The following is a 13,512-nucleotide window of genomic DNA, read 5'->3' as shown; positions in this document are numbered from 1 at the left end:
TTCGAACCCGCAACTCTCGGATTACGAGTCGAACGCCTTAACCCACCTGGCCAGGCCAGACTACCAGCAATTAGCTTTGAGTCAGTATTTAAATGTATCAGTGCATAAAAATATAAATATAATGAACGTGTTAGTCTAGGTTCACACATGCAAAACACAATGACCACTTAGAGAATGCTTTTTGTTAGCTGAAATTTGAGAAAAAAATAATTAAGTGAAAGTTACCCATAACTAACGTAAGCTAATGAAGTTTAGGAAAAAGTGAAAGCAACCCGACTTTGGTCTACTCTACATGCAATGTTTGATAACTTTCTATTAAAAAACGCTAGAGTTTATTACATAAAATAATAAACCATGTATTGCAAAATTGTAGGATGTACAAGAATATTTTATTCTAAACAGGTCATCACATTTGCATTAAAAAACTACAGAACTATACAAAAGTGTTAGAACAAAGTCGAAAACTAGATTTCAGGCTACTTTCAAATGACAATGGAAAGTAAATCACAGATAAAACATGAAAATTTTATTAATTTACATATTTAGTACAGCAGAAACTCGGTGAAAGTTTAGTTCAACAAGTTAATATTATGTGTGTTCCCCTTTAATAACTGCAAACAGTCTTTCAGGAATTCTTGCAACATATTTAATCAAAGTATCCTTTGGGATTTTATTCCAAGTGTCTTTAATACACTCCTATAAAGTCGCTTTAGAAGTAACTTTTGATTTGTCAAGTTCTTGATCTGTCAAATTCCAGATCTGCCCAAATGGGTTAAGACTGGGAGCCACTGCATCATTTGGATAATTCCTGCAGTTTCTTTCTTAGCAAAGTAATTTCTGTATAGGTTTGATAAGTGTTTGCAGTCATTATCTTATTGTTAGTAGAATCCTTCACCAATAATATGTGAACCACTGGGTATACCATGACTGATCAGTATCTAATGTACTTGCACTTGTTTATTATTCCATCTAGTTAGCAAATATCTTCTGCTTCTGCAGCAGAAAAAAATCACCTAAATCACCACATTGCTTTCTCCACGCTTTATGGTAGGTGCTGTGCATTGACTTAAGCTTCTTTCACCTTTCTTCCAACAAACATACAACCTATGCTTTGAACCAGATATTTCAAACTTGAACTCATCTGTCCGTAACATACTTTTCCAATCACAAACAGTCCAGGTTTTGTATGTTTTAGCAAATTTCAGTCTCTTGAAAATAGTTACAAACTGAAGTAAAGTTTTTTAACTGCTACCTGACCAAATATGCCATTCTTACCGAGTCTTCTTGATACTGTAGATCTGGACACTTTTCTGTCATTTGGTACATGATTGCTTATCTCATGCTTAAAATCAGTGATAGTCTTCCTTCTGTCCCAAAGGCTAAATAAACAAAGATACTTAACATTAGTATCACTGAGTTTAAATGTTCTGCCTCTTTCAGTCCCACAATCCAGGGTGTACTTTACAGTGTTTGGGAAGCATCTCAAGTACGCAGCAATTTGTTGAAGAGTCCAACCAGCATAATGTAAAACTTTTTTGTCAATTCGCTGCTCTACTGGCAATTCTCTATGCTGGTTTTGGTTGTGGCATAACAAAAAAATTAAATATATAGTGTTTAACATTGTTTTTATGAAGTTTTTTTTTGTGAAATGCTATTAAATTGATTTCTAGCATTTTCTGGTATCACATTCTAGCTTCTATCTGTATAGTTATGACTCTGCATGGGGCACTATTATATTTATTTCAGATCCTAAATTTGATTAGTATGCTCATTCAAGCAGAACCCTCATGACAAGCACTTGGCACAAGTATATGGAAATTCTGGTGAATGACAAGTATTCTCACCTTGGATCATTCAAGAAGAATTAGCCCCATAAAATGGAAAGAATGACAAAATATTCTCTTATCCTAACACTTTTGCACAGTAGTGTATATGGAGAGATAAGAACAAAAACAGTCCCATGCTTTTTATAAAACATGCTAGTTCAAGGGAAGGAGTAAGTCTGTAAAAGAAAAAAATAGAGTTTGCACTCTTTGTTGCCAAGGTGCAAGTACTATATGATTTAACATTTACTTATTTGAGCACATCTATGTACTCATATCCAATTTTACAATAATTTAAACAGTGAGTTACATTCCCTATTTGTTGACGTTAATGACAAATAAAACATCCTAATCTGCATTGAAATATATCAAATATTAACTTCTCTTGTGTCCTGAGCACAAACATCAAAAGTCCTTCTCCTAAAACATAACAAAATGTGTTATTGCACTATTAACTTTAACCAGACGAGTTCTGATTTAAATATTAAAAGACAATGAGAAAGAGAGAAATATTACACTGCAGAACTTCTCTTACAGATTGTGCAAATAGATTAGAAATACATTTTGTAAGGTACAATAAAATTTGTGTTTGTGCACTATTAACTTTATTAGAGGCGAGTTGTAACTTAGGTATTATAAACAAAGAGAGGGGAAGAATATACTATAGAGTTTTAAACCAAAACATATTTAATAAGCAATGCAAAAAGAATCAAACACAGAAACTAAATCATATACTATAATGTTAATGATGATAAAATACAAATGAATTCCTTCAAAATATATCATCATCATATGTCACAAGTTCACGTTTGTCTTGATGACTCCCCTTCTGAGAGAAACTGGCAGCTAAAGGAAAGGAAAAATGTATAACGTTAAACAACAGGACAGTGATAATAAGTACAGTAGAACCTTGATATTTTTCAATGTTAAATTACTCTTATTATTCAATGTTTAGAAGAATTCATGTTTCCTTACAACTTTATTTTTCTGGATAATATCAATTACTATAAAGATGAATATTGATTTGAGATGCAAATTATTGTACAATTTTTGATTTATTATAAACATATTTCTTTATTAATAAAGGAAATTGTATAATAACTAATAACAGGAATAAAAATGTAGCTTACAAGATTAACAAAACCTAGTGTATAATTATTACACACTAAAAGCCAGATGCTGCAAGTTAGTTGTTTCAAGTCTTTTTATTATGATGCATACCCCAGTCAGACCTTTGACCTAGCAGCATACCCTAAAAAAACGTATAATTTATTAAAAAAAATAAACTAAAGTAAAACTTAAAAGTGATTAACTTACATTTACAACTGGCGATTTCATGCTTTGGGCAGTTTGACATGAAAGCCTTATCATAATCTACAACAACTCAAGAAAAAATTATTATTTCTCAATGAACAACAATAACTATAAACTTAAGTCTTTTCATACACAACTACTTTATGAAAAGATATCACAAATTACTTATTTGATCACCTATTTCTTGCTTTAAAAACTATGTATCTAGAATAACAAGTAGAAGCAATCATAAAAAAAATACTTCACATAAGAAACTGGCATGGGTGGCAGGGATGACTCACCAGTACAATGACCAGGAAATGTTAATGTTTTCTGGATATTTATTTATTTTGCACATCATCCTAATATTAATAATAATCATCAGATGTAAAAGACTGTTTAGTATAGGTATTTTGAGAGTGAATATTACATGAATGTTCAGATTTTTGCATACCAACAGAGTTAAAAGCAATTATTTTAAAGGTAATAGTAATGGCAAGATTGGTGATGTAACTTCTAGATACTTTTACACTGTGTTTATAATTTATTGACGTCAAGGCTATCAGACATCACATGCAAACCACTGATGTTGGGAATATAGATAGCAGCAAGCAGATAAAAAAAAAGAGCAAAAGAGAATAGAGTCACAAGAAGTTCAGACACAAAGTTAATCATCGTGGGAGTGAAAGGCCTAATGGTTGAAATATTAGAATGAGATTAACAACTTCATCAGAGATAAGGAGAGTAATTGTCTCATTGAAGAGTATTCTAAAGTGGACTCTAACAAAAGACAGATGATTCTTGGAAATACGAAAATAAAGAATATAATCATGGTAACCTAATAACGATGTTAGTGAGCTATACACAGATAGTTTGGTGATAGTAATAAAGAAGAATAGTTTGGCTTGTTAACTGAGTTCTAAAGCAAATGAATAAGCCTAAGGGACTTTTGACAATAGTAAGAAAACTATATAGTGTTTAAGATATAACTATGACCTCCATAACGTAAGGAATTTTTGTTTATTTGTTTAACTTGTTTTGAATATAAATATTACTTGGAAAACAAGTGTAATATGTGCTGTGTTTTTTTTTAATCATAAACATCTACTGTAGAAGAATCCTTTGCCCAACACACCCATATAGTTAACTTACCAGATATACTATTAAAAAGTAAGTTTCTTAACAATATTCTCATACTCTAATTCAGGTCATAAGTCACCATTTATGTACATATATGCAACTAACAATGTGCTCAACTGCCTGACAAAAATGTTTTCGCACAATAAAAAAATTATAAAAAGTGGTGTTAGGGGACAGAGCACATTGTCATAACCCACTTCAGATACAAGTCTGTTAAAGCAAGAAGTGGGTGGAGTTAAACACTGGTATGTAACAATTATGAATGGGATTATTCTTTAGAAATGTTTACTTTGTAATATAAGTTAGGTACGATTGAATTATTGCATGCATCTACCCTATCCTATGAACAATTTGTCAAAAAAAAATAAATAAAAAAAATTGACATTCCAAAGAAATGAAAAACAGAGAACATAAAAAAATTGTCATTGTACAGTTAACTATGAAATATTTAATTTATATTTTCATAAATTTGTTCACAAAAGCTTTGCAAAAGAGGCTATATTTGCAGATAAAATGCTCAAACACAGTTGTAACGGGAAGTCATACAAGAGCAACTGGGATTAATTTATAATATACTGGTAAGCAAAAAATTCAAGTGGGCATAACAGTAACAGCTTGCTCCAGGACACAACAACTGATGTAGTTAGTTTTTCAGTTTATAGTGAATTATTCTATTTAGGAATGATTTAAGGGTAAAAAAAAGAAAAAAAGAAAAGAAAACGCCTTTCGAATTCTTCAAATACACTTTTTAAGAAAGATTAGTTTGTTGTTAAAGGATAAAGCAGCACAATAAGGATTAAATCCAAATGCATTGCTGAGTAACAAGGGAGAAAAACAGTTTAAAAAGACAAATATTACTTTATTTCTCAGAGAAAATCTATCAATTTTTTTCAAGAACTGACATCACCCTTCTTTACTATCACCACAGACAGAGAACCATGTCTCACCCAATGTTGTCCATGAAGCTGATGAGCCATCGCAGGAAACTGGAACAGGTGGTTGTCTTCTTGCCAATGAAACACGCAACTTAACTCCAGACACCATTTTCCCATTCATCTACATAAAAATAGATTACATATTATGTGTTGACAATATATTTTTTATAACTTAAAACTAATGTAAAACATGATTACCTGTGAAAATATAACAACAGTGTGAGGCATAAACTATACAAGAACACATTTAAAATGATAAAAATAACATGGATAATCTGGAAAAAAAGTAACTAAACCATACAGGTCATAGTCAAAGAGTAACTTATAATACAAAGAAACTAATTTTACATAACAATTTGACTAAAGGTACATAATTTATCAAAAGTAAATATCCTAGAAACCTAAAAAGCATACTGATTATAGAGTGCACTTAATAGCAGCTTAGGTATTCTCACTACTAACAGTTTTGGCTTGGAGATTTAGGTTAAGAATATAACCTTAAAGATAGACCCTATATTAATAGCAGTTTGTACTCTAAAAGGGAAAGAAAAGATTTGCATGCATACGTACATGTATATACTGCATACTTACTGAGGCAATTCACATTAGAAAAACAAGAATGGAAAAAGCTGCCAAAAATTTTGCATAATTTAGATACAACAGTAAGTAACATAAGACATTTTTTCATGAGTAATATTTTTGGAATGTGATTGGAATCATTACAAGTAGGATCTTTAAAAAAATATTTTGTTCTTTTACTAAAACATATGGCTACTCACCTCATTTATAGCTTTATCTGCTGACTCCATTTTTTCAAATGTCACAAACCCACAACTGTAAAAACAGAATACTGCATATTTACAACTGGCTTATTTGAATTTATATATAAATATCTGAGTGACCATAATATATAAATGATCAAAATTTGTAAAATATTGATGAGTGAATGTTGAAAATTAAATTTTATTCCATGGAATATAACGAAGTAAAATTAAAATGAACAAAAACTTGACAGAATTTCTAGCAAAAAATGCCTAAAGGTATATAAAAAACAAAGTTATATTTTCAAATATAAATTATCTCTTATAATACAGGTGTTTAACATTTGATATTTATTACCAAACTTACTTTTTGTCCAGTTCCATAGATATATTCATGATATTTCCAAAAGGAGCAAATCCATTACGTAGTATTTCTTCAGTTACATTAAAGCCATTCACATAAATTGTATTTCCTTGTCTAGGACGCTCATTTCGTCCATCTCTATCTCGCTCGTGATCTCTCTCCTCTTTGTTCTCATGCTCTTCTATTTCTCGAGAACTAACAAAGCTTTCAAACAGACTTTTCATAGCAGGACGAGAGTTATTGCTCACCTTTAAAAGAAAGATGCATTCCACTCCAGCAATTAATTAATTATCTATTTATAAGGAGTCCTTTTCTGAACATTTGCCAAACATGTGTGTAAATGAAATGTGTGTGTGTATATATATATATATATATATATATATATATTTTAATTGAAATCACCAACAGCAACAGAAAGCTATAACACTATTTTACAAACTATGAAGATTAGGATATCATAGGGTCATTCCATGTCAAATCATCCAAATTTTGGAAAATTTTCCAGATGACCACCTCAGAATGCCTTGAAAAACTTCACATGTGCTTCACTTCATTAGATCAATATCTCTAATAGTTTCTGATTTACAGCCCTGTAAAATTTAATTTTTTTTTTTATTTTTGGTGAATTTACTTTCAACCAACTTTGGCTGCTTAAAGCTGCAAGAGTAATGGTGATAGAAGGCTGAAATTTGCTACACTGACTGAATTAATCTCATAAAATTCAAAAATGGTCTCAAACCAAGTTTATTTCTCTTAGGATTTGAATAGTGAGGCTGTAAAATCACCTGAAAACCCAAAATCACAAAAAACATTGGTTTACTTAAGAAGCCATAGCTCTAAGACTTACTATGATACAAAGCTGAATTTTGTTTTCAAACTTCCTATAACATATCAGTTGATAAATCAGCAATTGTTGTAATTAAAAGTCTATTAGTTCTCGTGTAAAAAAAAAAATGTAGTTGCATGCAACTTTTTATGAGTTAGCTAAAAATGGCTCCATTTCAGGCCACAGTTTGACCATGTCACCAGTTATTCAGCCTTTTCAGATATTTACTATACATTCTTACGTCTCTGAATGTGATCTACAAAAAAAATCAGGATGGTGTTCAAATTATTTTTTGAGTTATAATTGTTTAAAATATCCTCTGACCATATGTTGTTTACTTAAAAAACAACAACTTCAATTCAGGTGTGCTACTGCGTGCAAATATATCCATACAATTGTGAAATAACTTATGAGTCCCACTGAAATATTCTATATTTCATATATTCTTACATCTCCGAACATGATCTTCAAAAAATTCAAGGTTGTGTAAAATAATAAATTATCAGATTTTAAGTGTCTGATATGTACCATTGGGCAAAGGACCACATTCAGGGCATTCAGTTCTTTCTTTCAATCAGGAATCAGTCCTGCAGAATTGTGTAAAGTTTGATCCATTTGAGCGCTATTAAAAATGCAAAACTGTGGCAGGTCGCATTATAGCTTTATTCCCCACTCTACCAACAAATGGTATACGAGAAGGTTATCAGATGATGATGTGTACACAGTTGTAACTGTTGGTAGTAACAGTGAAAGTGATGCTACAGCAGCTCAAATAGGGTCTAATGATAGCAATGACAATTATCAGCCAGGGAAGTATGTGGTATGCATATATGATCATGAATGGTATGTGGGAAACATAAAAGATAGATCAGATGAACATTCCGATGTGTTGGTGTCATTTATGAAGAAATCAAGAAACGAACTGTTCTCGTGGTCTGCGAGGTCACGTAGAGATGGAAGCTGGATTCCTTTCCAACATATTCTTTATCTGATAAGTGCACCTACCATGCAAGGCAGTAGTGCTCGTCACTGTGTTCTAAGTCAAAGTGATCTCAACATAATCAAACTCAAATTTCAGATATTTATTCAAGCTGTCTGAACAAAGCAATGTTTATTTGATGTTGTTAAGGCTAATTTATCACCAAAGCAGTTTTTGAAACATTTCATTGTCACGATTATTGCAGTTTGGTGCGACTATAATATTTCTCAGTTATCCTGTTGTAGCACTGTGCTTTTTCTGTCAGATTTACCTTTGTATTTATTATACAAAGGTAAATCTTAAACTCAGCCATATCTGCATAACTGTAATGTATACACAATATATTTACATTGCCATGTGATCTAACTAGTAATGTCAATAAACTTGTTCAGAAATGAATTAATTCTTTCTTGTTCTTTACAACTTCATTATTTAACATTGTGAAAGGTTGGTTAGAATATTATAGTGGGATTCATAATATTCTGACAGGTATTTTTCAAAATTGTATGGATATATTTGCACACAGTAACACACCTGAACTCAATTGTTTTTTTCAATAAAAAACGTATGGTCAGAGGATAAACTTTACAAAATTATAACTCAAAAAGTAAATTGAACACCATCCTGATTTATTTGTAGATCACATTCAGAGATGTAAGAATATATGGTAAAAATCTGAAAAGGCTGAATAACTGGTGACATGGTCAAACTGTGGCCTGAAGTAGGGCTATTTTTAGCTAAATCATAAAATGTTGCATGCAACTACATTTTTTTACAGGAGAACTAACAGACTTTTAATTACAACAATTGCTGATTTATCAAGTGATATGTTATAGAAAATTAGAAAACAAAATTCAGCTTTGTATCATATTAAGTCTGAGAGCTATGGCTTATTACATAAACATGTTTTTTAAGATTTTGGGTTTTCAGGTGATTTTACTGCCTCACTATGCAAATCCTAAGAGAGATACACTTGGTTTGAGACCATTTTTGAACTCTGTGAGATTAATTAAGTCAGTGTAGCAAATCTCAGCCTTCTACCACCATTACTCTTGCAGCTTTAAGCAGCCAAAGTTGCTTGAAAATGAATTTGCCAAAAATAAACAAATATTAATTAAATTTTACAGGGCTGTAAATCAGAAATTATTAGAGATATTGATCTAATCTTTGGCAATTTTTCATTATATGGGTAGATGAGCACATGTGAATTTTTTCAAGGCATTCTGTGTGGGTCACCTGCAACCCCCTGAATAATTTGACATGGAATGACCCCATATAATAATTCACATATTAAAATTGGTTTTCACATATTTATAAAGTCTAAATAATAAAGTCTCTTGCAAAGAAATTGTTATTATACAAAATGGCAATAAATTGAAATAACTTCTCTCTTATGCAATTGTTTCTTCATATTGTCAATGAGAATATGACTATTAAAAAATGTGTTGAAAAATATAATAATGAAAAATAAAAGTTTAAAGGAAGAAAACACAAAACAAAAAATATCTTAGACATGAACTAAGGGCACATACAGTTCCATTTGAGCATGACACCTATAAAGTTGTACCTACTAAACTCACAGGTAGAAAATGATCTAAAACAGGTTTCACAACAATGGAACAATGAGATACAGAAAAACAACATACGCCTTTCATCCTATCAGTGTTTTCTTCCTCTAAGCCAGAACTTGAACCAAATGATTGATAATGTATTGATGTGCTCCTTTTCCTTTCAGATGCTTTAGAACGTTTAAAACCTTGTCTTTCCTTGTTTTCTACTTTAATAGCTTGTATGGCCTACAAAAATAATTCACACTGATAAACATGGCAAAGGAAATTCAACCTGAAACTTGATAAACACAAAACATTTTAACAATTAATGTAGTATATACATGCATTACATCAACAGTGGAGTAAGTTAAGACCAGACTTAGCAGTTGCTTAAGATCCCAAGCAACTCAAGAAGCTCTTAGTTCAAAGGAGTTTTTGTTTCATCAAAACTTTGATTATTGTCTGTTTTAGCATTTTATTCATTTTGAAAAAAAGAAAAAAAGCATTTTCAATGAAAGAAATTCAGAGAAAAACATATCACTCAGTAACACGTACATATTTAACAACTGCAGCAGTACGACATTACTCAATAAGATCCTCATGTGAAGTGCACGCACGCACAAACACACACGGTGTGCATGACTTCAAAGATTCCAGCATAGTGGCATTAATGTGTGGATAAAAACAGCTTTTTAAGAAGTGTATTTTTGGTTTGTGGAAATATTGAAATATTTCTTAGGAAATGGGTGAGTTGTCCCAACATTTTCCTGCTGAAAGCATTCAATGGATTGGTACTGTCCTTCAATTAACACATTTATTCTTTTCAGCTTACTCCTATCAAAGTATATGACTTGCAAGATGCCTATATGCCAAATAAGTTTAGAAAATATAACATGTTGGTGTAGGTAATTAAGTTCTAAATACCATTTTTTTTCAGAGTAGTATAGTGCTTAGTGTTTTCATAAATTTTCTTTATTTAAAAGGAAGAGCACATAGATATACATTATTTTAGAGACTACATGAAAATATATAACAAACCATGCTTAACTTAAAGTTGTTGCTGATAAGAAGTTTGAAAACAAAGAAGTCAGCATAACCATTATATTTTAAGTTACAATTCACAATGACTTTATATATTGAGAACTAGGTGTATCAGTTCGACACACCTGTTATGTGGTTTGTCTTAGTGCATTTCAAAAAATAACTACTGAATAAAATAGTTTGAAACTTCAGATTAACTTCCTATAAATTAAGTACATTCTAAAAAAAAAAATATTTTCATGCATGATACTTGTATACATTTAGATTTTTGAAAATTTGAAGATTTCTTTTGAAAAAGGATTGAAAATGTTTAAATTTGTTGCAGGTTACAATTACCGATGTTTATGTCTTCCTATGTATTTCTAAAACTTTTCTACACATTTTTGTCTCATAAAACTGTACATGTTATCTTTGTTTTGTTTTGAAATACACCACATGCAGTTTCACTGGCATACAATAAAAAATGCTTTATCACACCAAGAAGATAAGCAAACTGGGAGTCACACCAAGAAGATAAGCAAACTGGGAGTCACACCAAGAAGATAAGCAAACTGGCAGTCACACCAAGAAGATAAGCAAACTGGCAGTCACACCAAGAAGATAAGCAAACTGGCAGTCACACCAAGAAGATAAGCAAATTGGCAGTCACACCAAGAAGATAAGCAAATTGGCAGTCACACCAAGAAGATAAGCAAACTGGCAGTCATACCAAGAAGATAAGCAAACTGGGAGTCACACCAAGAAGATAAGCAAACTGGGAGTCACACCAAGAAGATAAGCAAACTGGGAGTCACACCAAGAAGATAAGCAAACTGGCAGTCACACCAAGAAGATAAGCACACTGGCAGTCACACCAAGAAGATAAGCAAACTGGCAGTCACACCAAGAAGATAAGCAAACTGGCAGTCACACCAAGAAGATAAGCAAACTGGCAGTCATACCAAGAAGATAAGCACACTGGCAGTCACACCAAGAAGATAAGCACACTGGCAGTCACACCAAGAAGATAAGCAAACTGGCAGTCACACCAAGAAGATAAGCAAACTGGCAGTCACACCAAGAAGATAAGCAAACTGGCAGTCACACCAAGAAGATAAGCAAACTGGGAGTCACACCAAGAAGATAAGCAAACTGGCAGTCACACCAAGAAGATAAGCAAACTGGCAGTCATACCAAGAAGATAAGCAAACTGGGAGTCACACCAAGAAGATAAGCAAACTGGGAGTCACACCAAGAAGATAAGCAAACTGGCAGTCACACCAAGAAGATAAGCAAACTGGCAGTCATACCAAGAAGATAAGCAAACTGGCAGTCACACCAAGAAGATAAGCAAACTGGCAGTCATACCAAGAAGATAAGCAAACTGGCAGTCACACCAAGAAGATAAGCAAACTGGCAGTCACACCAAGAAGATAAGCAAACTGGCAGTCACACCAAGAAGATAAGCAAACTGGCAGTCATACCAAGAAGATAAGCAAACTGGGAGTCACACCAAGAAGATAAGCAAACTGGGAGTCACACCAAGAAGATAAGCAAACTGGCAGTCACACCAAGAAGATAAGCAAACTGGCAGTCATACCAAGAAGATAAGCAAACTGGCAGTCACACCAAGAAGATAAGCAAACTGGCAGTCACACCAAGAAGATAAGCAAACTGGCAGTCATACCAAGAAGATAAGCAAACTGGGAGTCACACCAAGAAGATAAGCAAACTGGCAGTCACACCAAGAAGATAAGCAAACTGGCAGTCATACCAAGAAGATAAGCAAACTGGCAGTCACACCAAGAAGATAAGCAAACTGGCAGTCACACCAAGAAGATAAGCAAACTGGCAGTTTTATTAAATTGTTGGTCACAAGGTTTAATACACAAGTTCTAACCTGATTTTATATTAACTTATAAACATCTTTTATGTTTATCTTTGCACATTCAAGCAGTTACTTAGACTTACAAAGTTTGATGTAAACAGATTCCAATACCACAGCTTGATATAAGTACTTAATTTTGTTTCACACAAAATATGTTTTTTCTACAATATCATAAATGAGGTTTAAAATGACAAAGCAAGTTTGTTTCTTTTCAGAAAAGTTAGAACTATCTCGTGTAATTTGTCCACATCATTCTTTCTAGCATCATATCACATTAATAAGTTTGTCATTTTGTTGTGATTTCTAATATCAATCTCCATTAAAATGTAAGCTACATTAACTTATACAGATGAAGAACAAAAGTAACCCAAAAGGAGCTTTCATTACATGTTTATATCACTACTGTATGTCTCTTCAGAGTTAAGATATAGGACCCAAAAGGAGCTTTCATTACATGTTTATATCACTACTGTATGTCTCTTCAGAGTTAAGATATAGGACCCAAAAGGAGCTTTCATTACATGTTTATATCACTACTGTATGTCTCTTCAGAGTTAAGATATAGGACCCAAAAGGAGCTTTCATTACATGTTTATATCACTACTGTATGTCTCTTCAAAGTTAAGATATAGGTAATTACATCACACTCCTTTATTGAAGTTACAAGGTTCAAATCAGTGCTATTTTATACAAAAATATTTTGATTTCCTTATCAGGGTTACAAGTACCTATTTATGCTCAAAAGAAAGAAGAAAAATTCACAAACACTGGTTTTGTTTGGATCAAGTAGTAGCCAAACAAAAATCAAAACATAAAAATTTGTTTTTATTTTCATATAGAAAAGTTCAGGAACAATACTCATTCAATGAATATATGTCAACTCCATGGTTCTTTTTTAATGTGTGGAAGAATTACTAGAAATATATTTTCTAT

At 32.1% G+C, this 13,512-nt stretch overlaps 1 protein-coding gene across 6 annotated transcripts in view; it reads right to left on the bottom strand.

The window, feature by feature from the left end:
- Positions 1-367: 367 nt before the first annotated feature.
- The window catches only part of Nelf-E (negative elongation factor E), a 29,992-nt gene continuing 16,847 nt past the window's right edge, over positions 368-13,512 (bottom strand). For 2 of the 6 annotated variants that reach the window (XR_013014696.1, XR_013014695.1), the window contains exons 5-10: positions 9,768-9,917; positions 6,320-6,564; positions 5,971-6,025; positions 5,204-5,312; positions 2,954-3,075; positions 368-2,669 (exon numbers count right to left, since the gene is read on the bottom strand). Coding sequence is in view for 4 of the 6 variants with exons in the window: in XM_076457828.1 (XP_076313943.1) it covers positions 2,596-2,669; positions 3,141-3,197; positions 5,204-5,312; positions 5,971-6,025; positions 6,320-6,564; positions 9,768-9,917 (690 nt within the window). In the remaining 2 variants the exon portion in view is untranslated. Of the gene's footprint in view, positions 2,670-2,953; positions 3,076-3,140; positions 3,198-5,203; positions 5,313-5,970; positions 6,026-6,319; positions 6,565-9,767; positions 9,918-13,512 lie in introns of all 6 variants that reach the window. The other 4 variants (XM_076457828.1, XM_076457820.1, XM_076457842.1 and 1 more) reach the window with 2 other exon arrangements.

This window comes from Tachypleus tridentatus, chromosome 1 (assembly GCF_004210375.1).
Source record: "Tachypleus tridentatus isolate NWPU-2018 chromosome 1, ASM421037v1, whole genome shotgun sequence".
Taxonomy (NCBI): domain Eukaryota; kingdom Metazoa; phylum Arthropoda; class Merostomata; order Xiphosura; family Limulidae; genus Tachypleus; species Tachypleus tridentatus.
The sequence above is the reverse complement of the archived record's forward strand: the minus strand, read 5'-3'. Positions and strand labels throughout refer to the sequence as shown.